The following is a 24,402-nucleotide window of genomic DNA, read 5'->3' as shown; positions in this document are numbered from 1 at the left end:
CACCAGGTACCCGGTTTTCGGTCAGGTGCCCCAGGGTTTACATCAAGTGCCCCAGTTTTATGTCAGGTCCCAGGTAATACGTCAGATGTTACGGTTTTACATCCGGTACCCGGTTTTAGGTCAGGTGCCAGGTCAGGTTCCGGCTTTATGTCAGTCGCCCGGCTTTACGGCAGGCACTGGGTTTACGGCAGTCACCCAGTTTTACTTCAGGCGCCTGGCTTTACGTCAGGCACCGGGGTTACGCCAGGCGCCGGTTTTACGTCAGGTGCCCCAGATTTAGGTCAGGTACCCGGTTTCAGGTTAGGTGCCGGGTTTTACGTCACGTTCCCCAGAGTTTACATCAAGTGCTCCAGTTTTATGTCAGGTCCCAGGTTTACGTCAGGTACCTGGTAATACGTCAGGTGTCACGGTTTTACATCCGGTACCCAGTTTTAGGTCAGGTGCCAGCTTTATGTCAGGCGCCGGCTTTACGTCAGTCGCCTGGCTTTACCTCAGGTGCTGGGTTTCTGTCAGGCGCAGGGTTTACGGCAGTCGCCTGGTTTTACATCAGGCACCCGGTTTTACGTCAGGCACCGGGGTTACGTCAGGTGCCAGTTTTATGTCAGTCGCCCGGTTTTACGTCAGGTGCCCCAGCTTTAATGTCTGGTGCCCCGTTTTTTTGCTTTTTGTTTGTTTTGTTTTTAAGGAAAGTAAAACTTTTATTATTTGCAGTTTATGAGAATATTTAGATTAAAAAAATAGTCAAAAGAATCTACATACAAACCGATAGAACTAGTAAATTATTTTAGCTAGGTAGGTCTCTGGATAGATCAATCAACAAAAATCGTATTTTCATATACCAACAACGAAAAATTTGCAATTCTATTATAGAGTATGAAAAAATATTAAATACCTAAGGAAATAAGTAGATCCCCCTTACCTGTGGGGGATATGTTCTAAGACCTCCAGTGGATGCCTGAAATTGAGGATAGAGCTAAACTCTATGTATAAAGTTTTTCATGTACATACGTACCTGTGATAAAGTTTAACTTATAAATTAGCCACGGTAAGAGATTAACAGCAATAACAATAAAACAGAACAGTTATAACAGAATACTGTAATAAAAGTTATATAAATGTGGTCTCTCTCTCTCTCTAAATATTGTGCAAATTTAATGCCTTTTCCATCTCTTAACTAAGCACTTATCACACACTGTGGCCGTATCTTTTGCAGTTTGAGGTGTGACGGCAAAACTAGCACAAATTTCCTTTTTCCTTCTTCACAACTGCATACACAGAACATTTGTTCTTACTATATCTTAGCAACCTCAGCATATGTTTGTATTTTTTTTCCTTTATTAAGTCAAGAGCTTTCACCTTTTCACTTAAAGGAAGAACTTTATTGCTTCTCTTTGGCAACTCCGAATTGCCAGCATCACTACTCTTGCACTTTCGGGCCATTATTAAGTAAAATAAGGGTTTCTTGAACACAAGCACTTCGATGCTCTTGTAACCAAGCAGGACCTATGGGGCCTTCCCAGGCCAGACCCCTCCCCCCAAGTCCTCTGCTGTGGCTCCTCTCGGAAGTACCTAGATAACAGTATGTGATGCAGAGTTCCTGAGTTGTTTTACAGATGCTGAAGCCACCACCAAATGGAAGAGGTTAACTACTTGATGACCATAAACACGTACCCCCCAGACTTACTGGAGCCTCGGGATTGATAAAGTTAACCCCTGTGACACCGCCCTCTTACCTCACCATCAGCCTATCACAGAATTGTGCACGAGCTGATCACATACCCTGGGACTCCCCTCCCTCACCTTGCCTTTAAAAATGCCTCCCTGAAACCCGTTGGGGAGCTCAGGTGTTTTTGAACATTAGCTGTCCTGGACTCATTGTCTGGTGCCTTACAATAAATGCAGCACTTTCCTTCACCAAAAATATAAATTAAGTAAAAATAAAATTTATGTGGAAGAGTATAAAGGGCCAAGAAGAAAAAAGAAACTTTTGAAGAAGAAGAGTGATATCGAAACCGATATGGGTCATTTCGGGGGACCCCGAGGAGCCCAGTTCTTTATGTCTCAGTGCAAAAGAATTCAGTGAGAGGCAAAGTGATAGCTAAGAAGTGATTTCTTAGAATAGGACGCTCGTGAGGCTTACAAGCAGGCAGGCGGGTGAGAGGGTGCCGTGCCGCCAGAACTTAGGGGGCTACAGTTTTATAATCCAAGGAAAAGTGGGGGTGGGGGGTGTGAAAGACCACTTTCTTCTTCACTCTTGAGTAGACGTCATGCTTCCATCATCAGCTCCTCCTCCACGTTGGGCAGGGGAGTTTTTTTGTCCCTACATGGTCAAGCCAGGTCTGTAAAAATTATTTCAGGTCTCTGTACAATGAGCACCTTTCCATAAATTACCGTTTTTTATGTGTACAGAGAGCATGTCCTAGGGATCATTAACTTAGCTCACTGGGCAGGATATAGGTCTCATGCCACCATTGTTTTATTGTTTGGGGGCATGTTTCGTGCTTCTGTCACATGGTTTTGTTGCTAAGCAAGCCTGCTCGGTTTTGTGGTTAAGTAAACCTGTTTTCTTGAGTGATCATTAACTTACAGGGGTCTCCCATACTTTTTTCTTTACTTACAGTACCCTCGTGGGATTAACTATTTAATTACCTAATTTGTCTCTTTACTCTGTCGCTATCAAGATGGAGGGATTCACCCTCCCAGATAGCAAGGCTTACTATAAAGCTATAATGATTAAAACAATGTAGTGTTGGCTCAGGGATAAACAAATAAACCAATTAAAAAACACAGAGCCCTCAAATACACTAATGTGTGGACTCTTAGTGCATGATGGGAGGCACATATCATTGGGGAGAGGATGAATTTTTCAGTAATCGATATTGAATATGGATAAAATAGAAATGTAATACACTTCTCACAACTTTTCCAAAGATTCATGCCAGTTGAATTAAAGAAATAATATGAAAGGCAAAATAACAAAGCTTCAGAAGAATATATGAAAGAATATTTTATCATCTTAAAGTAGGGCAGGATTTCGTAAACAAGAAATAAAAACCACAAAATTGGGCTTCCCTGGTGGCGCAGTGGTTGAGAATCTGCCTGCTAATGCAGGGGACACGGGTTCGAGCCCTGGTCTGGGAGGATCCCACATGCCGTGCAGAAACTAGGCCCGTGAGCCACAACTACTGAGCCTGCGCGTCTGGAGCCTGTGCTCCGCAACAAGAGAGGCCGCGATAGTGAGAGGCCAGCGCACCACGATGAAGAGTGGCTCCCGCTTGCCACAACTAGAGAAAGCCCTCGCACAGAAACGAAGACGCAACACAGCAAAAATAAATTAATTAATTAAAAAAAAAACCCACAAAATTTTAAGGAAGGCATTGATAAATTTGAGAGAAATTCTTAAAATTAAAGACTTCTTTAAAACTCACCATAAAAATTATGAAAAAAACGAAAGTCATGTAGTATGAGATGATATTTACAAAACATATTAACTGTGTGAGGATTATATCCAGAATATGTAAAGAACTCATATAAAAGTCAATAAGGAAATCACCCACCTGAAAAATGAGTACAGAATTTAAACAGATGTTTCACAAGAGAATATCCAAATGGGCAATGAACATCTGGAAAGGCCACCAACCTCATTAGTAAACAGAAATGCAAACTAAAACCCCAATGAGACATCACTACACATCAAATGAACAAAAATTAAAAAGTGGAAAGATACCAAACATTGGTGAAAAATATAGATCAACACATTCTCTCCTACTGTGGTGAAAATGAGTACCACCACTTTGGAAAGAGTTAGGCATCACCTACTGAAGTTAAACTTATGCATGCCCTACGGCCCAGTACTCCACTACTAAATAGGAAACTTAGAAAAACTCTTGTGCAGGTGAACCAGAGGATATCTACAAAAATATTCACAGCAGCATTAAACAACTCAAATATTAACCAAAGTAAAGTGGATAAATACATTATGGTATATTTAGACACGGGAACATGCAGTGTAAGCCCTGACAGTTGGCTTTTGTTTTTGTAATGCAAGGACCTGACTGAAGCTTTGACAGCCCACTTCAAAGAGGGCTATCTTGAATAAACACATCACCAGCCAGAAGACTAGATAAAGAGCCCAGCTGACCACCGACCCCGCCCCCCTCAAGTTTCCTTTGTTTTAGAGATCTTGGTTGATTTCAATAACTGACCACTTGGGCTGCTTTTTGTTTTCTCTTCCTGTGCTTTAAATCCCCCCACTTATGTTTTAAATTCACCAATAAAGAGTGAGCCCTCAAAACCCTAGTGCCCCGACCCCAACAAAAGCAGAACCCCAGTCCTGTGTTCTCTCTCTCTCACCCTCTCTCTCTCTCTCTCCCTCTCTCTCCCTCTCTCTCTCCCCCTCCCTCTACCTATGACCTCGTTGTGTGGCCCCAGGTGTGCTGTGTAATTTCCAGGTCCTGTAAGTAATAAACCTTTATTTTTTCAGTTTCCTGATGGTTATTGCTGAAGGGCATCTTGTCATCATAATAAAAACTAGAAGGGCGAGTCCAACCACAACATTGGTTATTGATAGGCTGAGACTGGCACAAAACAGAATGCTATACAGCAATGAGGATGAACAAACTAGAAGCACATGCTTCAACACAGGTGACTATCACAAACATAATAGAGAGGAAAGAAAGCGAGTCACAGATGATTACCTACAATGTAGTTCCACTCAAAGTTCAAAAGCAGGTAAAACTGGACAAAGGATTAAATTGTTCAGGAACACATTCAAAGTTGGGAAAAAGAAAAGTAAGAAAACAAGTAACACAAGATTCAAAATAGTGGTTACCTCTGGGGTAGTGTCTTAGCTCCGGCTGCTATAACAAATTACCATAGACTGGGGCGCTTAAACAACAAACATCTATCTCACAATTCTGGAGGCTGCGAGGTTCAAGATCAAGGTGCAAGCAGATTTGGTTCTTCGCTAGGACTCTCTTTCTGGCTTGTTGATGGCTGTCTTCTTGTCATGTCCTCACAAGGTGGAGAGAGGGCTAGCTCTCTTCCTCTTCTTTTAAGGCTACTAATCCCATCATGAGGACTCCACCCTCAAGACCTAAGTACTTCCCCAAAGGCTCCACCTCCAAATACCATGACATTCGGGCTTCAACATACGAATTTTGGGGGGCATAATCATTCAATCCATACCAGGTAGGAAGGGATATGCCATTGGGAAAGGACCACTGGGGGTTGCTGAGGTATTGGCAATGTTTTATTTCTTAATGTACAAGTGGGTACATAGGTGTTCACGTAATTATTCTTTAAACTCTACATGCATATTTTCTATGCTTTTCTATATGCACTATAGAGTTCAGAGTTAAAAAAAAAGTGATATCAAATCCCTCAATGCACCGATGTCTTGAAATTTCTGACTTTGTTTATTAATCTTAACCCAGAAAAGAAAAGGCGCTCCTGTTTTTCCCTGCTAGTGTTGTGATTAAGGGTTCTCAATCCTTGGAGAGCCTAAAGGCCAAAGAATACTAAGATATTTTATCTACCCTCCACTTTCCTGAGTCTGTGTCCAGCAGACCACGGTCCCCCACCTTTCGGATTCCCCAAGGAGAAAGGGTGAACCACATCCATTCAAGGCTGTGCAGGGCCTCTGAGGGCCCACAGCAGGGGCAGGTCTGTTTGGGACCCCACTGATACGTATCGGGACTCCTCCCTCTGCAGCCTCCAACCAAGGTCCTCACTGCAATGAGTCCTTAGGACATTGGCCGTGGCACATCTGGTTACCCCTGCCTCAGGTCTCCTAAGACCAAGAACAGGGCTGGGACCCTGACAGGCCCCCTGTTTTGGGGAGAAGTCCTTTAGTACTCAGGGCCCTAACTGGGGTACCAATTGGGGCTAAAGCTCCTCCCTCTGCAAAACTGGGGCCCCCCCTTATCCCAAGGCCCTCCAATCCCTGTGACTCTCCAGGCAAAAATGAAGGGCTCCTGAGCTGAGCGCTCTGCCGTGGGCGGTCCAGGGATAAGAACAACTGGGACTCTGTGTGAACCTCTCTGCTCGTTGCGGGGGATCCCCTCACAGTGCTCAGACCGCTAACCTTTATTCTTGTTGAACCGCTATAGAACTGCAGCCACCCCACTAAACCAAAGCCCTCCTCTCCCTGTGACCCTCCAGGCCCAAATGAGGATTCTTCCCTGGGCTTCCCCCGGTGCTCAGCTGAGGCGGGAGGGGAGAGACTCGCGGGGCCTCCTGTGTCCTGGGGGGTGGCTCCCTCACTCCTCATTCACCATCCTCACCTTGCCCCCGAGCGCTGTGGTGTCAGGCCCGCTCTTGGGATGCCACCCTCAGCTGACCTGGGGCTGCTCGCTTCGGATCAAGACCCTCACCTTTCTGGAACCTCTGAGCTGGCAGTCAGGGTGACCCAGATCCAGCCACGGCTGTTCCAGACCTCCATGGGCGACAGCCAGGGCAGGGCTCTACGGGACCCCGCTGCTCTGAGTCCTTTCCTCATTCTTCATTCCGGGTCCTCACCTCGATGTCTGTCAGAGGCTCACACTCCGCTCTCTGCTGACCTGAGGGCGCCCTCCTTAGACCGAGGCCCTCCCGGTCCTGCGGGTCCTAAGGGCAAGTGAGGGGATGCTCAGCCTGTCAGGCCTGCCTGGACCCTGTAGGTCTCGGAGCAGCCGTAGGCTGGGCTCTGTGGGTTGTCTATGTTCTGCGGGGTTGGTCTCTCCAGTTCTCCTACATGGGGGTCCTCATTTTGGCTCCTGTCTCTTTGATTAAAGGCTTCCTGGGAAATGCCACATCCCTGCAAACTTTTAAGCAGTTTCCCTTTCTGTAAATCTGACAGATAATGGTTCCTTGTCCTGGAGTGATGAGCGATGAGGCAGCTGGCCCTCAAGGCAAGAGGCCCAGGTCAGGTGGCACGCTGTGGGAGAAACAGCTAGCTGACCCCTCCCCTCTCTTCACCAGCCAGACTTAGCCTCTTAGGTTACTTCAGTTCGAATATATGAACTTTCTACAGTTAAGGGGTAGCGCCTCAAGATGTTATGAGCCTCTGTCCTTTCAAGGTGATCTGACATTGCATATATAGATGATCATGTGGTCACTAAATATTATCTTTTTTCTTTATTCATATTTTTCATTTACTTTGGTATTCTTATTGCTCCGTCTGTGTATTCCAGTCCAGTAGTTTGTACACAGTCTTTCTTCTTACTGCCTGAGATACATTTTGAAGTAGAGAGAAGAAAGGGGAATTAAGAGATACAAGGCTGGGATGACTGGGATAGTGGGAGAGTGGTTTTATTTCAAATAAGCCACTCTCTGGGAGTGTGCGTGAGAAGGTTTACTTTTGTCTTTGCACCTCTTTCACCAGCATATTTCCTAATGGAAATGAACCCCTATGTCTTTGTCCTCACACCCCGCCGCCACCCAAATTCATATGTTGAAATCCTAGCCTCCAAGGTGATGATATTACGAACGGTGGCCTTTGGGACAGGACTAGGTCATGAGAGTAGAGTCCTCGTGAACAGGATTAGTGCCCTTATAGAAAGCAACTTGAGGAAGCTCTCTTACCCCTTCCACTGTGTGAGGACACAGCTAGAAAGCCCATCTCTGAACCAGGAAGTGGGCTCTTACCAGACACCAAATCCCCAGCACCTTGATCTTGGACTTTCCAGCCTCCGGAGCTGTAAGAAATGAATTTCTGTTGTTTATAAGCTACGCAGTCAATGGTATTTTTGTTACAGTAGCCCGAATGGATTAAGACACCTTATAACAACTTGACAGAAGCCTCACCTGTCTGTGGTTACAGGCCAGGGAGCCCTGGTTCCTTTCACTCATGTCTGGAGCAGGCATAGTTTTTTTAATAAGGGTGGATTAGGTCAATGTCAGTTGGTTCTGCTAATCAGAGTGCTTTCCTCCAGTCTGGGTTTGTAAACTGGACAGCTGCCTCTTACAGACACTGACTTCTACTCAGATGCCTGCACCTTACTAACCTTCTCAAGGTGCTCTCCAGCCTACAACACGGTAGAAGGGAGTCCACGTACTGCTGGAAATTAGTCCTGGCATAGGAAATGCATTCTCACTGTCGGTGAGTGATTCTGTGCACTGCAGATGGAATCATTTGACAGTTCTATAGGGAGTAAGTTAGGTAAATATTAATATTTGCCTAAAAGGCAGAATTGATGAACGCTGACTCTTCCTACTTCACTTTGCCTGCTCGTGCTGGAGGCTGTGGTTGTGAGAGACTGGCCACATAGAGCTCCGCAAAGGGGTTTTTTGGATTTTTTTGAGGAGGAGGGGGAGAGGGGAGGGGAAGGGAAGGAAGGGAGGGAGGGAGGGAGGGAGGAGAAAAGATTGCTGCCCCTAAAGTACTATGTTAGTCTCATGCAGGGGTCAGCAATGACAGCTCTCAGGCCAAAATCTAGCCCACCACCTGTTTTTGCAAATACAGATTACTTAAAACACAGCCACATTCATCCATTATGTATTATCTGTGGCTACTTTTTTTTTTTTTTTTTTTTTTTTTGCTGTACGCGGGCCTCTCACTGCTGTGGCCTCTCCCGTGGCGGAGCACAGGCTCCGGACGTGCAGGCTCAGCGGCCATGGCTCACGGGCCCAGCTGCTCCGCGGCATGTGGGATCTTCCCGGACCGGGGAACGAACCCGTGTCCCCTGCATTGGCAGGCGGACTCTCAACCACTGCGCCACCAGGGAAGCCCTCTGTGGCTACTTTTATGCTACAAGGGCACAGTTGAGTAGTCTTGACAGAGACTGTACGTCCCACAGTGCCTAAAATATTTACTCTCTGGCCCTTTATAGAAAATGACTGTCAGTCCCTGATCTACCAGGAGAGACCAGCATTCACACAAGTAAATATAATTCAAGGCAGGGTATGATAAAAGCTGGGACCCACAGAGGAAGTGCTGTGTGAGCAGAGGAGAGCAGGAGGGCTTCTCGGAGGGAGAACACGGGAGCTGAGCTTTGAGGGATGGGGTGGATTCAGGCCGGCTGAGATCCAAGAGGGCATTGCAGGTGAGGTGGTCCTCAACCTTGCCTGCTCATTGCGATCACTTGGGGAGCTTGGAATAGGGATGCCTGGTTCTTCCCCCAACCCAGAGATTCTGACTCAGTTGTTCTGGGGCAGGGCCTGGGCATCAGGCTTTGTTAAAGCTCCCCGGATGATTCTAAGGGTGGCCCAGGTTGAGAAGCAGTGGGCTATAGAGGTGTCGGGGACCACTCAGGAGCAAAGTGTGGATGGAAGAACTCTCCAGGTGCAGGGGGAAGGGTAGCGCGTGGGACACAAGCTTGGGGAGTAGGGAGTTGACATCCAGGCCAGAAACATTGGATTTCGTCTCAGGAAAACGGACAGTAACAGAATGTGGGCATGAGAACAACATGATTAGAGGTATACATAAGGAAGCATAATCTAGAAGAAACGTGAAGAATAGATAGAAAATAAGAGCCAGTTAGGGACTATTTGCAAGGGTTTAAGCAAAACAAGGAGCATATCTTATCTAGGGCAGTGACATGTGGCTGGGCAGATTCAGGGGTGAGGGTCAAAATTGTAACAAGTTGGGCGTGACATGGGTGCCAAGCCATCAGAATGGCCTCCACTATCCAGCCTCAGAGACCCCTGCTCTGGGGACTTACTCCCTTAGCTTGTGGATCATGGAGAAGTGTGGGGCCCTGGAGCAGAAGAAGTATTTTTGAACTGGAAGAACATAGCCTTTGGGAAACGGCTGCTACCCGAGACATTTTGGATGGTCATTTGCAGGCGTTGGGGGCTAGTTGGATGTGGGTGGTGGTGAATGGATGGAGCCAGAGACGATGGTGAGGTTTTGAACTTAAGTGATTGGGGGAGTTTTGACGGCCCTTAGAAGGCAAAGGGGCCACAAAAAGAGGTGAAGGATCTTGAGAGACAGTGATTTTGGTCGTGAATATAAATAACCAGTTGGCATCAAAGGAGGACTGGCTTTCATTATTAGGCACCTGCACAATTTGGAGTGATCGCTTTTCTGTGTTCTCTTAAAATGTGCAACAAGGCAGAAACTTCAAGAGACCTAGAGACCAGTAAGGGGGTGATGCCCCTTCATCCTTGCCATGACATTCAGATAGGACCCAACTGGTTTTAGCCCTTGGCTCGTGAGATGTTTTTCTTTTTCATTTGTTCAAGCAGAACTGCACCCCCTGCTTTAAAGGAACAGCAAAGAAGCTTTTGCTCAGGATTCCACTTCTGAAAAAGCAGGTACACTGGACTTAGAACAACCTCTTTTGACCTAGGTAAAATTGGAAAAGCAACATCTAATCAGGAAAGCAGTACCTTCTTTGAGGTGGGTTTAATGGGCAGATAGCTCTCAGTTCTTTAAAAGAAACATTAAGCAACAAGCAGATACAACTTTTTGTTGTTGCTGTTGTTGTTTTACAAAGGTTTCTCATGGGAACGTGGGAAGCATGACATGTCCCATTAGTTGCTATCAGGTAAAATTAGTCTTTCTGAGTAAGGCATGACTTGAGTACAACAGACAACGGCCACTGTTGGTTGACCTCATTTGCGTACCACCCAGAAAGGAAAAACAATCAATTGTGTGGTGAGTTCTAAGATGACTCTAGGTCGATAAGGGCGAGCAGTCCTGCAAGGCTGATGTCCTCAACTCGTATACTCCCAGCTCTTAGAGAGCAGGGATGGGACGCTGGGGGACCTTGCCACTCTGTATGGACAGAGTTTAGGTCCAAATGACTAAGGTGTTGAATTGAACTCAGGCCATATAAGGAAAGGGATTCCAAGGCTCTCCACCCAGGTGCTTTGGGGAAATGTGTAGACATCACCAGATGGCACAGAAAAAAATATCAAGCCCAGTGTGGACTTCTTCACAGTAAATGATGTCCTCTGCCAGTGACCACAAATTGAATATGCATGGGATTCACTTGGGCATCTGTTAGAATTCTGATGCAATAGGTGTGGGGCCGGGCACAAGAGTCTGCATTTTCAACTAGCTACCAGGTGATGGCGACACTGCTGGTCCACTGACCATACTTTTGCAATATCCTGGGAAACTCCTCAAGAGTGGACACACCAACATAGAGTGTTCTAGCAAACAGCACCCTAGCGAGTCAGAGCTAGTCTAGTCCCTCTGAGAGGCACTGAGGTGGGAGGGACATACTGGGTAACACACTGGGTAGGTGTCAAAGTTGACAAGTGATAGGAAGCAAAATGCTTGACCTCCTTAATCTCAGCTCTGGGAAGGGGGCTGTGCTTTTATAAATTCATTTCTGTAATACTGAGCACAGTTCAGTCCATATTTAAGGGGAAGGACTCCTGCTTTTGTGTCGTTCTCTTGACAACATATTATCCCATTTCTCTTGTTTCTCAATATTGACCCCAGTGAACAGGAAGGTTCTCTGCCTGGTGTGTGATAGGACAGTCCTGCATGATTCACCTTCCCTCTAGCAGAAGGGCCTGGTGACCTCTCCTCATCTAAGTCATCTCCAAGCCAATTAGTTTTCATTTTCCCAAAGCCTGATGACGTGTGGAAACACAAATCATGACACTTTCCTTTAACTTCCTCATTTGTGAGATGTAGGGTTGGGTCTGGGCATTCTCTGGGGTGTCTTCCAACTCCAATAATCCATGACTCTAAGAGAATATTAAATTCTCAAACTACAATCTGTGCATTAATAAAGCTTTCTTTTCTGACATGGTAGGCAGCATGCTTCAGAGTTTCTAATACGAAAAATCACCTGTGCTTTGGGTGGAGCTCTGAGCAATTAACATGGATCAATCTTAAATGTCAATTTGGGTTTTTATGCCCTGGGTGCCTCAAAGATTTTAGTCTTCCCATGTAATCCAGAAGAACTAGAGATAGAGTCTACTTCAGGCACAAATATGAATCATCACTTTTAGCTATTTAAAGCGTTGACACTTTCAGAGAGCATTTACAATTTAACCAGGGGGTGTACGTGCTATACTTCACAAGGGTGGGGTGTGTGGCAGGGGAGGTGGTGATATACCTGAGAATAGAGAGCCTTCTCCCAAGATGACCCCATGGTGGTGGTTATACACACCTCCACACGCTGGAGCCCCTGGGCCTGGCTGGCAGTGTGCCCCTCCCGGAATTGGCTGACCGCATCTGATGGGCATGCCTGGTTACCCCTTCTCACCTAGGGCGCAGGGAGCATGGACAGCCCCCATTTGCGGCCAGCTGTTGTGTCATTTCTTTGCGGCTTTCCTGCTCTCTGATGATTAGGATTATCCCGGAAAGCAGAGGCTCTCAAACTTTGGTATTCAAGCCCTAAAGAGAAAAATTTGGAATAACTGTCAAAAATATTAAGATACATGGTCTTTGGTTCCACAGTTCCACATTTAGGATTTCTTTTTCCAACACTTGCTCATGCATGAAATTATATATGTGATTCCCTGCAACAGTGTTCGTAATAGCAAAATATTGGAAACAACCTAAATGTTCATCAATGGCAGACTGGATAAATAAATTAGGAGATACTCTGTAGGTGTAAGAAAGAATGAGGGGACTTCCCTGGTGGCGCAGTGGTTAGGACTCTGCGCTCCCAACGCAGGGGGCCTGGGTTTGATCCCTGGTCAGGGAACTAGATCCCACACGCGTGCCACAACTAAGAGTTTGCACGCCACAGTTAAGGAGCCCGCGTGCCGCAACTAAGACCCGGTACAACCAAATAAATAAATAAATTTTTTTTTAAAAAAAAGGAAAGAAAGAATGAGGAAGAACTTTATATAATGATATGGAAAGATCGCCAAGATACAGTGTGTAGTGAAGCAAGCAAGAGGCAAAACAATGCATATAATATGCTACCATTTCTGTAAAATGTAAAACGGTGGTGGGATACAGGAAAACACATATTTGCATTTATTTGCATATGCACAAATAATGTTCAGGGGTATACACATGTAAGGAACTAATAACAATGGCCACCCTTTGGAGGAAGGTGGTGACGGATGCCGAGAACTGTGAGGACAGGGGACTGCAGTAGCCTAGTGTCTTTTCACTGAATACCTTTCTGTGTTTTCAATTTTGAATCATGAGAATGGCTTACTTATTCAAAAGTTAAATACGTATTTTAAAAGTTTAATGAAACAAAACTCTCACGTTCTAAGGAACCCCCTAGGGTGCTTTAAAATGCAGATTTTTAGGCCACGCTCTCAGATGTTCCAGAGTCAACAGGGATCGAATTGGGGAATCTGCCTTTTGCAACAAGCAGCCTGGGTGCTTCTGGTGTATTGATAGATGGTTCTGGAACCAAGGAACCATGGGGCATATAGCCACAGACTACATTCATGCAACAGCTATATTTTTATTGAACATTGCATACATGCATCTGTCCATTTCATAAATTATGCTTTATTATATTAAGAAATAAAACACATGTCTTATCTTCTGTGACTTGAATATTCAGCTTACTACGCTGGATTTGACTTAATGTCATACAGACCAGGTACAATGGGATAGCACTGGGAACATTTCTTGAAAAATAAGAGTACAATCAATGAGCACGATTCACAGACAAAATTTTACATGGTCACACAGTTAAGTTTGTACATTTAAAAGGATCTGAATCATCCACATTATTATTGTGAATTTCTTATAAATAATTCATTACTCTAAGGAGTCTGGGCAAATCCAAGCCATGACATTATTTATACTAAGTACCACACCTGGAACTTGTTCCGAGTTATTTAATACAGAACACATTTTTAATGTAATAAATATTTACAGTTAATAGTAACAAGTACAATTATAATTTACAAAATATGAGTATAATATTTAAAACAAAATGGAAAATGACATTAAAGAAGTTTGTGCCAGGTATTTGTACAACTCACTAAATTGACCATTTCAACAAACTTTATTACCCAAACCCCTGCTGACTCGGATGCAAAAAGGTCATGTTTGAATCAGTTAAGCCCAAATTAAAGGAAAAAACATTTTTAAAGAAAATCAGTTTAACTTTCTTAGTGTTGTACATGGTCAATATTGATATATCAACATCAGTAGCTAAAATTGAAGCAAAGTGATGAAAAATTTAGATTCACAACAGGCCCAAATTATATAATGTACTTTGAACACTGAACTCCTGGATTATACCAAAATTTTCAAGCTTGTCTGGGAATTTATGAGGTGTTCAGTGTGTGAGGTTTTACTATCCATTAAAATGATCCTTTTAAAAGACCATAAAATTACGTGAGTCCTTCCATGGCATTATATAGCTCTGGGAATGAAATTTAAATTTGGGTAAAAAAAGGAAAATAATCTTATTTTCTAGAACGTGAGCTCAGAGAGAGCAGAGAGACAGTGATGTCTGGGATTGTAACAGGGCACTTAGGGCTGGACACTCAGATAGCTATAGGTCCATACCTGAGCCCATGACTTGGCCCCTTAGTCCAGGAGATCGTTTTCTATTCAAGGCTATTCACGTAGCCTGCGTCTCCAGACTCCAGGAAACCATCCACTGTCATATCTTACTCTTTTGAGGGGGAAGTGGGTGGTTCCACCTCTTCCTGACACCTCTTCGCCAGCTAATCCTGATTTGAAGGAGGGCGCCTGGACTGATGCCTCTCGCTGGGCTCCTCTCTCTGAACACGGCACTTCACCAAGGCTTTTTTCTCCTCAGTTACTCACATAACCAGGTGGGAAATTCTTCCCAGGGCCTTCGATTGCAACTGAATTGTGTCTCTGGGGCTAACTGAACTAAGGGACCTCCTTGCCCACCTACTTTGTGCTGCATTTCAGCCTCTGCCTGCAGTGAGTCCTTAACTTATATGCTTAGAAACATCTTCGATGCCCTTTGTGCATATTCTTTGACTTTATCACTAGTTCAGGCCTTTGGACAAGATCTAGAGCAGGGAACAGGACAGTCTATTATGTTCCATGGACTGAGTTTCTCACGTGGGCTGGATTTGGGAAGCAACGCTGAGCGGTGGACTGGACGAGGACGTAAGAGAGATGCAGGCCCAGGTAAATGCTCTGTCATTCAGCCGAGCCATGTGGCCTTGGCATCGTGGAGCGATCTCCGTGAGCCTTGGCTTCATCTTCTGAATGCTCTCCAAGGTGCTGGTTAGGATGAACAGCAACGTGCTCAGCACTGCATGTGGCACGTCCTCGGGGCTTGGGGAAGTTGAGCCCCTTCCTTCCAGCACTTCTAGAGCCACAGGACTCCATTCAGACGCGGAATGCCATTCCCAATAGTATGCCTCTCCTGAGGCAACCATCGACAACTCCATTCACTCCCTCGTGCCAAGTTAAACAGAGTCACTTGCAGGGGCAACAGACTATCCTGTAAACTGGGGTGGTGGCGATCAGCACTGTTCTTCAATAGCACAGAATGGACCATGAGAATGAATGAGATCAGGTTACGCTGAACCATATGAAATCATCTTTTTTAACGTCAATCTGGTCCCATACCCACACTTTCATGCTTCAGCCTCATAGTTCCCTGGGCCTTTTAATCTAATAGTGAATGGTCACTAGTCAATGTCATTTACAAATTTCCACAGTAAAGGATGTAAAGCAGCTCTCTGGTCAGCAGCGAAGGCTTGGATTAGATGAGGCAAGGTAGACCATGAACACTAGGTCAATGCAAAGTATATTTTGAATTAATTGTGACTATGTAATATTTTAACCGAGGGGCTCTTCAACTTTTTAAAAATTTAGATAAATTCCACCAAATGCATTTCTAATGTGAACTTTCACGTGAGAAAAACTTGTTCTCAGTGTGCGGTTTTTTGATTGCTCCTAAAAAAGGGTGTCTCTGAAGGCCAAATATCATGGTAAGAGATTGCTTGATATTACAGTGTTTGTGTTTGTGTTGGGCGTGTATGTGTGTCGGGGGCGGGGGGCGGAGTTGTCGAGGTTGGGGCTGAGAGAAGTGACCATCCCGATACAGAATGAAGTAGAGCTTGTTAGGGGTCGGTTTCATTGACTAGCTCACACAAAGCCTGGTCCCAGGAGAGTGACTAATTCCTTTGTTTTCAGCTGTTAATCCATTTTATGAAAATTCAGCCAAGTATTAGACAAATGTTTCAAATGTGCTCCATTCCTCTCAGCAACCCAGGGTTAATTCTAAGCTACTCTTTAATGGGAGCTCCTTCCTGGTGTGGGTGTGAAGGGCACAAATGGCAAGAAAGTTTGCACCTCCCCGTCTCATCACAACACCGTATGTACAATTATTCCACTCTCATACAGTCAGGTTCCCGGGGCCATCGTTTCTATCTGGCTCCTGGGAAAAGTGACTTAGCCACCTTGCAGTCCACAGACTGAGGGTGTCATTCAACTTGTAGTCCCCAAACAAAGCTAATCACTATTACCAGAAGCTACTTGGCACGTGAGTAGACTCCGAAACCAGTAACCAATGGCTACTTGGGCACAAGTGAAGACTTTATAACTTAAGTGTGCCCATGTCTTGTGGACAAGTTTATTTATTTCTATTTAATGTATATTTTCATAACAAGCTGAACTTGGTCTGTGTGAAGTAGCCTCTAAACTGTTTTATCTAAGGGCTCTCCATCCTTCAAGATGAACCCAAGTTGTTTGTGGGGCAAAGCAGGGAAATCCAGGGCTTATTAATGAGGCGGAAGGCCAGGTTCAGTGGGGGAGTGAGGGCAGCCAGAAGAACAGGGTTCAGCCATCTGCACTTATGGGGAATCATCACGTCAACAACATGGCGGGGCCAGGATCTCTCGCTGTGGAAAATCCCTCCGAGCAGCAGCCGTTGGTGGGAAGACTGCTTTGTTTATTGCTTAATCTGTCACTGTTGAGCTGCCTGCCTCAGGGAGGCTCAATTTAAGATAGATTGAAAGGTAGTGTCTGAATAAACTGAATAAACACAGATGGTTTTCCACAGCCAAAATTGATTTTTTTTTTCCCTCACCAAAGACATTAGCTCTAAACATGATTATCTTTGGAGGCGAGGAGTGAAATGTCTTAGCTCCAGCCGCTGCCACACTCAGCCCTAACAGAGAGGTGATACCACGTGGGGGCTTGGGTCTCCCTCACCGTGATTTTAGGTTCCGGAGGTGAAATAAAAATTTGACTTCCCTAGAGAAGGGCCCGGCTGAGTTCACCCCAGTGAGAAAGTTGGAGTCAATCCATCAGTTGATTCACAAAATAATTTGATCAGTCCTCTAGGTCACTGGCTGGCAAAGGCCTCCTCCAACCTTTTCACTGAAGAGTCTCAAAGAGATGATAAGATTTGCCTAAGGACACACAGCTAGACCCAGACATCGATCTCCTGTTTATCTAGAAGCTAGAAAGGAGGCCAGACACAGTCTATGCCATGATGTTAAATGAAGGAGGCATTAAGATAAGTCCTACTCCCAAAATATCTTCGGAAGCAGGGAGATCAGAGATGCTCGAACAAGTCATGCTAGGAACCCAGAATGCTATGCACTTTAGCAACTAGCTAGGTATGGAGTCACTTATACTCAAGAGTTTTGAAGAAAGCCAAGGGTAAAACTGTGGTGCAGCAGTTCAAGATAACAGGTGCGTGGAGGTTGAAGAAGTGTGAATAGGAAAGGTACTCTGTACAAGGAGGAGATTGAGCAAGGTGTTTTCTTCTATCTCTTTCAGCTCTAATTACAAAACATAACAAGCTAACGGGATGTCATTCATACAAATTATTTGAAGCAATGGAATTGTCTGTCTCCTTCCATTCCACTATTGGGAACATGAGTGTAGAATGGTGGTTGAAGGATTTCTCAAGAGGAGTTGCTGCAAAGGTGGCAGAAGTGGGACAACTGTGAGCAGGTGGCTACATAAATGCTTAAGAGACAGAAATCGAAACAATGATCGGGCTCAGAGGATCTCAGCAATAGAAGGGACTGTCCTCTCATTCTAGAGAGTTAAAAAAATGCTAGCCATATATATATATATATATATACACACACACATATATGACAGAGTTGGGATGTCAAGCTAAAAATCTTGGTTCTTTCAGCTATACTACCTGTCTGCTTTTCAAACTGTCCCGTGTAATTATGGAGCACCAGGAAAGCAGGCGTGTACAGTATGTAACTGCATGTAGCAAACAGAAGTGCAGAGGTTCACTCCAGCTAATACAATTATAAATACAGATCTTTACAACAGTCTTGGTCCCAACGGCTAAAGCTCTGTAGACTGTGAGCACTTCCTTGTATCAAGACACAAAAATCTTATAAAAATCTCATGTGGAAAAGAGAGCTGACTGTTCTATCTCACCCGGATAGAGAAAACCGGAACTAAAACTGTCTTAGTGTGCGAGGGCTACACATGAGGGCACATTTGCAGAATTTGGATTTATCTGAAAGTGGGGTAACACATTTGCAATCTGTCAGAATTGGCCTGTCCTTGAGTCAAGAAAAACTTGATTCAGGGTATCTAAAGAAAGAGAGTCAAATCCTTTTACTCACTTAGAAAACAAAAAAGATTTAAGTCCAGTATTTTTCTGCACATGGGCTGTTTCATAAATACTCTTCATAAGTAGAAACTTAATGTATCTGTAGCTGTCTTTCAATCAGTTCTTAAAGCTGAGACCTCCCCCTGCAACTTTCTTACACATACTGAGACAGAAACACATATTACTGACATTGAATTCATTTCCTGCCACAGACTTTAGGTAAAGCAGATATTAAATGTAAACATGTTTCTATTTCCGCTCAGATATGATCCCTTTCTTCTCATGTGAAACTACTTCTTCACTGTAGCAGACAAGGACAGCCAAACAGAAGTAAATACATTTGTCTGAAAACCTATATGCCTAAAATAAATACTGTACTTTATGCACTTCTATACATGTTTGATGAATGGATAGTATGATCAATTTTCCCCGCGAAGGATTTCTCTGATATGGTGGAACCACACCATGGATGACTGCAATTGGGCAACAGCAAAAAGGACCTGCATTGAGTTAGAATTCGGAGTGTGAGCTATCACTCCCCAGCTACACCTGGACCTCAATATATGTGTCAGTGTGTTTGGTTGTGTTTTTGCCTTAAAATGATGTGGTGAGTGTTTCTCCTATGTCCTCAGCAATGTCTTTTAAAAACAATCGACACTCAGGGATTTGTTTTAAATTGGCTTCCAGTGTCATCAGTTTGGGGACTATCCCTTATACATGGGACTCGCCTAGGGTTGACTTTTCATATTACAAGTGTAAAAAACAGTTCCTTGGTTTGTGATTATAAGTATTCCTGAAAAACGACTCAAATCGTATTCTTAAAGCACTGACTCGTGCTTAAAGAAACGACAAGGTGAAGTCTTTCACAAAGTGGACATTCAGTGTACAATTTCTCTGCTATATAAATCTGGTTGTTCGTATAGTTTCTATGACTTAGTTGAGCACATCTGTATGTCAGGGTTTAATGCTTAAAATAATGATTTCCTATTTGTTCCCTTTTCTAAAAAAGGGAAAGTTTGCTCTGCGTCAGAAGCAGCATTCACAAGTTGAAATGGAAAACACACGCCTTGATGGGCCTTTCCAACATAATGGTGACCCATTTGGGCCTCCCCCCAACCCGCCCACATCGCTCATGAGCCTGCCAAAGGGTCTTTGGAGGGTACAGAGACAACAACAGAGGCGAGGGTTCCTTACCAGCCATACGGCAAAGCCAGGAGTCCCTAGGGGGCAGGGTCAAGGGTCAGTCTAGACGTACCCCTCGTGACAGATGTTTCCGTTGATGAGGCTGAAGGCGGCCGCGGAGGGTGTGGTGCTCTTGAAGGAGGTCATGCAGGTGGTGCTTCTGCCGGAGCTGTGAGACCGGGTCATCAGGCTGGGCCGGCAACAGAGGAGCTGGGTGTTGAACTGTTTCCTGAAACTCTTGCTCAGCAGGTAGAGGGCAAAGGGGTTCACGCAGGAGTTGGTGAAGGCCAGGAGGCGGGCGCAGATGCTGGTGACGAAGTGGAGCACGGAGGTGTCCACCTCGGAGTAGTGGTAGGAGCGGTACAGGTAGATGACATGGTTGGGGAGCCAGCAGAAGGCAAAGAGACCCACAAACACCAGCACTGTCTTGGCCAGGCGCTTCCGGGATTCGATCTGAGGACAGAGTGACACAGAGGCAAAGATGTGGGCAGAGCAAAAGATGGGGAAAATGAATTAGGGAAATGGACGGGCTCACAAGGCCACAGAAAACAAGTTCAATAGTTCCAATGTGCCTCTGAGCTCTTTAAACAAAGTTGATTACATGCTCGAGTGGACTGCACGATGAAATTCTAGTAAGTGCCCCCTCTGTCCTCAGGAGGGCATTGGTGCAGTTACCAGCCATATGACTTCATGTCTTTCTCGGCTCCACAGTTAATAATTTCTTCTTCCCTCTGATGCCTGAAAAAGCAGCCAGCTTTGTTCTTCCTCATTCGCCAAACCAAGATAACTGCCTATTATTATTTTTTTTACTCTCAAGTTTTTTCTGGCCTATATAACACAGGAAGGGTCTCAGAGAAAAGCGGGCTGAGCATCTCCTTTTTTTCCCAACTCCCTCTGCTACGGCAAGGGGAAACATTGTTCTCTTTAAAGAATCTGGGGTACAATGGATGTTCACCATTGAGAGGTCTTTCAAGCAGGGAGACAGTTTCACTGAGAACTGCCATTTTCTCCCCATAATTGATGAGGGAAAAAAAGAATTTTAGAGGGTGAAGCCTCCAACTGAGTCAGCTACACGTTTTAAATGGAGGGAGTCTTTCTGCTTTTCCATCATAAATACCACACGATCTACATTTGGACTAGAAGACAAAAACTGATGAAGACGACAAAGCCAGAGCCCCTGGTTTCTACCATTTATACCACAGGATGAAATTACGGGGGTGACAGGGGGATTGGAGAAGGGAGCCTAACACATAAGGAGGGCATCCTGCACTCTGGGCCATCTGGGGGTACATGTGTCTCTCTTGTGATCCTCCAACAGCCTTACAATATATGGGTTACTACCCTCATCATGGATAAAAAACTGACTCTCAGAAAGGGTAAGTAAGTCAGGAAGCCTGGATTTGAATTCAAATCAACGTGAACCCATCTTAATCAAACTACTGCTTTTTCTTCAACCAGCCTCGTTTTCCTGCCCTTTCTGCTTTATCACATGTGGTAACTGTCTTCCCACCAAACAATGTGATTGGAGCTTAAAGAAGTCACATCCCTAGGGGCCTCAACATTTTATTTTTTAAAAAACAACAACAGATTTTTCTCAGAAAGAAACACATACTCCAAAGCTTTCAGGTTCTCCACGCCTCGCTTGCCTAGGTTTCTTTAATGAGAGAACCAGATTCTTAAAGAACACCTGCATGCCAAGTCTTCTGAAGCTAGGAGTTCCTGTTTACCATCTGGCCACAGATCACTCACCACTTCTACTGCAGAATCAGGCAACGTGACCACCCAGATACTGAACTTGTCAGTGGAGTCCTAAAGAAACGCAAGGAATCAAATCCCCAAGGAGGAAATGAATCACTTCTAAGCACCTACCTGCTTCTTGACGTGTATATTCCCTTCCACGGGTAGATTGTAAGCACTCTGGAGCAAATTTTTGGCGATGAAGTAGTAGTAAACAGAGATGATCGACAGCGGGATGATGTAGAAGACCAGGAAGGAAGCCATGGAGTGGATTCTGGGGTGCAGCTCATTAGAGTGTGGGTACGGGGCACAGCTAATGAAGGTCTGGTTGGTGCTTTCCTCGTGGAAGGGATGTAGGTCAGAAAATACAGCCTCTGGGATGGCCAGAAACATGGAGATGATCCAGATCAGTGCGGCTTTGAGGCAGATCTTCATCAGGGCGTGAGAGGCCTGGATATCCATTGGCCGGACGATGGCTTTGTACCTGGGGCAGGGAAGAGGGAAGTTATCTATTACTATTATGGGTGCCTGGGCCGGGACTAGGGTGAGGCCAGTGAGGCCCCTGAGGTGCAATACTTAAGGAGGCGTTGACTGTCAGGTTCATGCAAGCGCTGACTCTGAACTCACAGCGAGCGCCTCCTTAAATGCTGCACCCCAAGTACCTGGCTCACTTCGTCCTAGTCCTGGCCCTGAAGGGTGCTGCTCCCTTCCCCCTGCAGTAATATTCTGCCCACATTCTTTCTTGATTTTAAGAATACTTCTCAGAAAAGCTGAAGCTCTATTTATTTTTCTTCTTAAATCACAGAAATGAATAACAACGCGTGTTTAACAAAGGATGCTGGAACAAGAAGGTTGGCTTTTTTTTTTTTTTTTTTTTTGGCAAAGCCTTCATTTTGAGTATTCAAATGCAGTTTAGGAAACCTTTTGTCACTGAGTATTTACATAAGCCTCTTTTCTTTTTCAAAGGTTGCAGAACAAATAGTCCGCTGAAAAAGTCACACACAGAAGCATCCCTGTAATTAACAAATGAATCTCCCCGCCCCACCCCCTCTCTTTCAGCCTCATCTTCTCTTGCAATATTTAGGTCCTTCCTGGTTTCTGTGCTACCTGTGCCCCTGTCGTGGGTCGAGTGCTCTGGGAATGAGACATTGAGATGTAGTCAGGAGGACACAGAGTTTATTGTTGATGAACACCTGTGGGGAAAGGGAAGGAGGCAGGACTGCGCAGAGGGAGCTGTCAGACCCTGATGCAGATCTGACAAGGTCTACGCCAGCCAAGGTGACCAACCATCCTAGTTTGCCTGGGCATTTCCCAGTTTTAGCACTGAAAGTCCTATGCCCTGGGAAACTTCTCAGTCCCAGTGACGGTGACAGCTGGTCGCCCTACACCAGCCCAATGGGAAGCTCAGGAGCAAAGATTGCCCAATGAAGGGGTCCTGTCTTGGTGGAAATGGCCAAGCCCTTGTATCACCACCTGGCTTGGTCACTGGCTGGGGCCACCCAAAAAGAAGGTGACCTCAGTTGCTACCTGGTTCTGTCACTAGGCAGGAGCTGCCCAAGAAGAGCATGACCATAGCTTGAAACGTGAAGTGGACCCAGAAGGAGCTGAGAGCTGAACAGCAAGTCTTTCCTTCAAGGGAGGTCTGAGCAGAGCATCTCCATGCCTGCTACAACTCCCCACACAATGCCTAGCACAGTGGGCCACACACTTATTTTGGGTCCACCTGTTGAGAACCCACTAGAGGATGAGCCTTTGGGGGGCAAAGACTGGGTCTTTTTCTATCTTGGTATCTGCCAGCACTGCGATTTGCACACACGGCACAAACATTTGTTCTACTGCACATGAGCTGCTATAGTGTAGAAGGTGATATGCGTTGGGACCACCTAAATGTGAGGGTGTTCATTGTTGAAAACGCTGTGCTGACACTGGGTTCTGCCTGTGATGCTCTTTTATATAGTGGACTTCAGTGAGAAAGGAACAGTTATTTCCACTTATTTCCATGTTGATCAAACCTCCATTGAGTTACCACTCTTGGCTGCACTCTGACTTCTCGCTCACTTTCTGCGACCCTCCAGGGAAGGGGGAGTGAGTTTTGAGTGGTGAGTTTGGGAAAAAGAACCCAGCATGTGCACTGGGCTTAGAGAGGCCTGTGCTTATCTAAGTGTCCCTGACAAGGGGAGTGGCATATGTAATTTAGAAGATCAGAGTGTCTGCAAGTTCATTATTGCTGGGCACCTAGGTCACATTCTCCAAACAGCTTTATGAGATATAGAAGTAATTATTTTTATTGTCATCTGTCTTATTTCTATATCTAGTTCTCTGTTCCCACTTCAGGTAGGGGAGAAAAGGTGAGTATTTATCAGATATCCCCAACACTCCAGAACAACACTGTAGTCCTGCTTCTGTGTACCCGGGTTTGCTTTTCCGTCCATAATTTGTATTAGTGCATTTAAAACAATTACAGGGACTTCCCTGGCGGTCCAGTGATTAAGACTCCGCGCTTCCAATGCAGGGGAGGGGGGCGGGTTCAATCCCTGGTCTGGGAACTAAGATCCCACATGCCACACGGCATGGCGAAAAAAACAAAACAAAAAAAAAACACTTATTAAAAAAAAAAATTTCAAAGGAGGTTCTACTGTCCTGTGGTGCTTTCTCTAGTCACTAGTCATTTCAAACATTTTAATTCCTAGTTTAGAATGTAGTCAAGGAATTGATTTTTTTTTTTTTTTTTTTTTGCGGTACGCGGGCCTCTCACTGTTGCGGCCTCTCCCGTTGCGGAGCACAGGCTCCGGACGCACAGGCTCAGCAGCCATGGCTCACGGGCCCAGCCGCTCCGCGGCACGTGGGATCTTCCCGGACCGGGGCACGATCCCGTGTACCCTGCATCGGCAGGTGGACTCTCAACCACTGCGCCACCAGGGAAGCCCGGAATTGATATTTTTAATGAAAGATATGTGAATATCCTCAGCCAGAGATGTATATGACTAAAGATATCTCTGATAAATCCATTAGAGATAAACTGGTAGTTATGACTTCCATGTGCATTTTCTGGCAGATAGCAGTCACAAGTACCATTAACTCTCCAAGGGAA

General features: G+C 45.1%; 1 protein-coding gene across 1 annotated transcript in view; it reads right to left on the bottom strand.

The window, feature by feature from the left end:
- Positions 1 to 19,630: 19,630 nt before the first annotated feature.
- GRPR (gastrin releasing peptide receptor) overlaps positions 19,631 to 24,402 on the bottom strand; it is a gene marked incomplete at its 5' end in the record, with an annotated part of 31,295 nt that continues 26,523 nt past the window's right edge. Inside the window, 2 exons of the mRNA XM_079910258.1 lie at positions 19,631 to 20,027; positions 21,444 to 21,795. Coding sequence (XP_079766384.1) covers positions 19,638 to 20,027; positions 21,444 to 21,795 — 742 coding nt within the window. The 3' untranslated portion in view covers positions 19,631 to 19,637. The remainder of the gene's footprint in view (positions 20,028 to 21,443; positions 21,796 to 24,402) is intronic.

This window comes from Stenella coeruleoalba (genome assembly GCF_951394435.1).
Source record: "Stenella coeruleoalba genome assembly, chromosome: X".
NCBI lineage: Eukaryota > Metazoa > Chordata > Mammalia > Artiodactyla > Delphinidae > Stenella > Stenella coeruleoalba.
The sequence above is the reverse complement of the archived record's forward strand: the minus strand, read 5'-3'. Positions and strand labels throughout refer to the sequence as shown.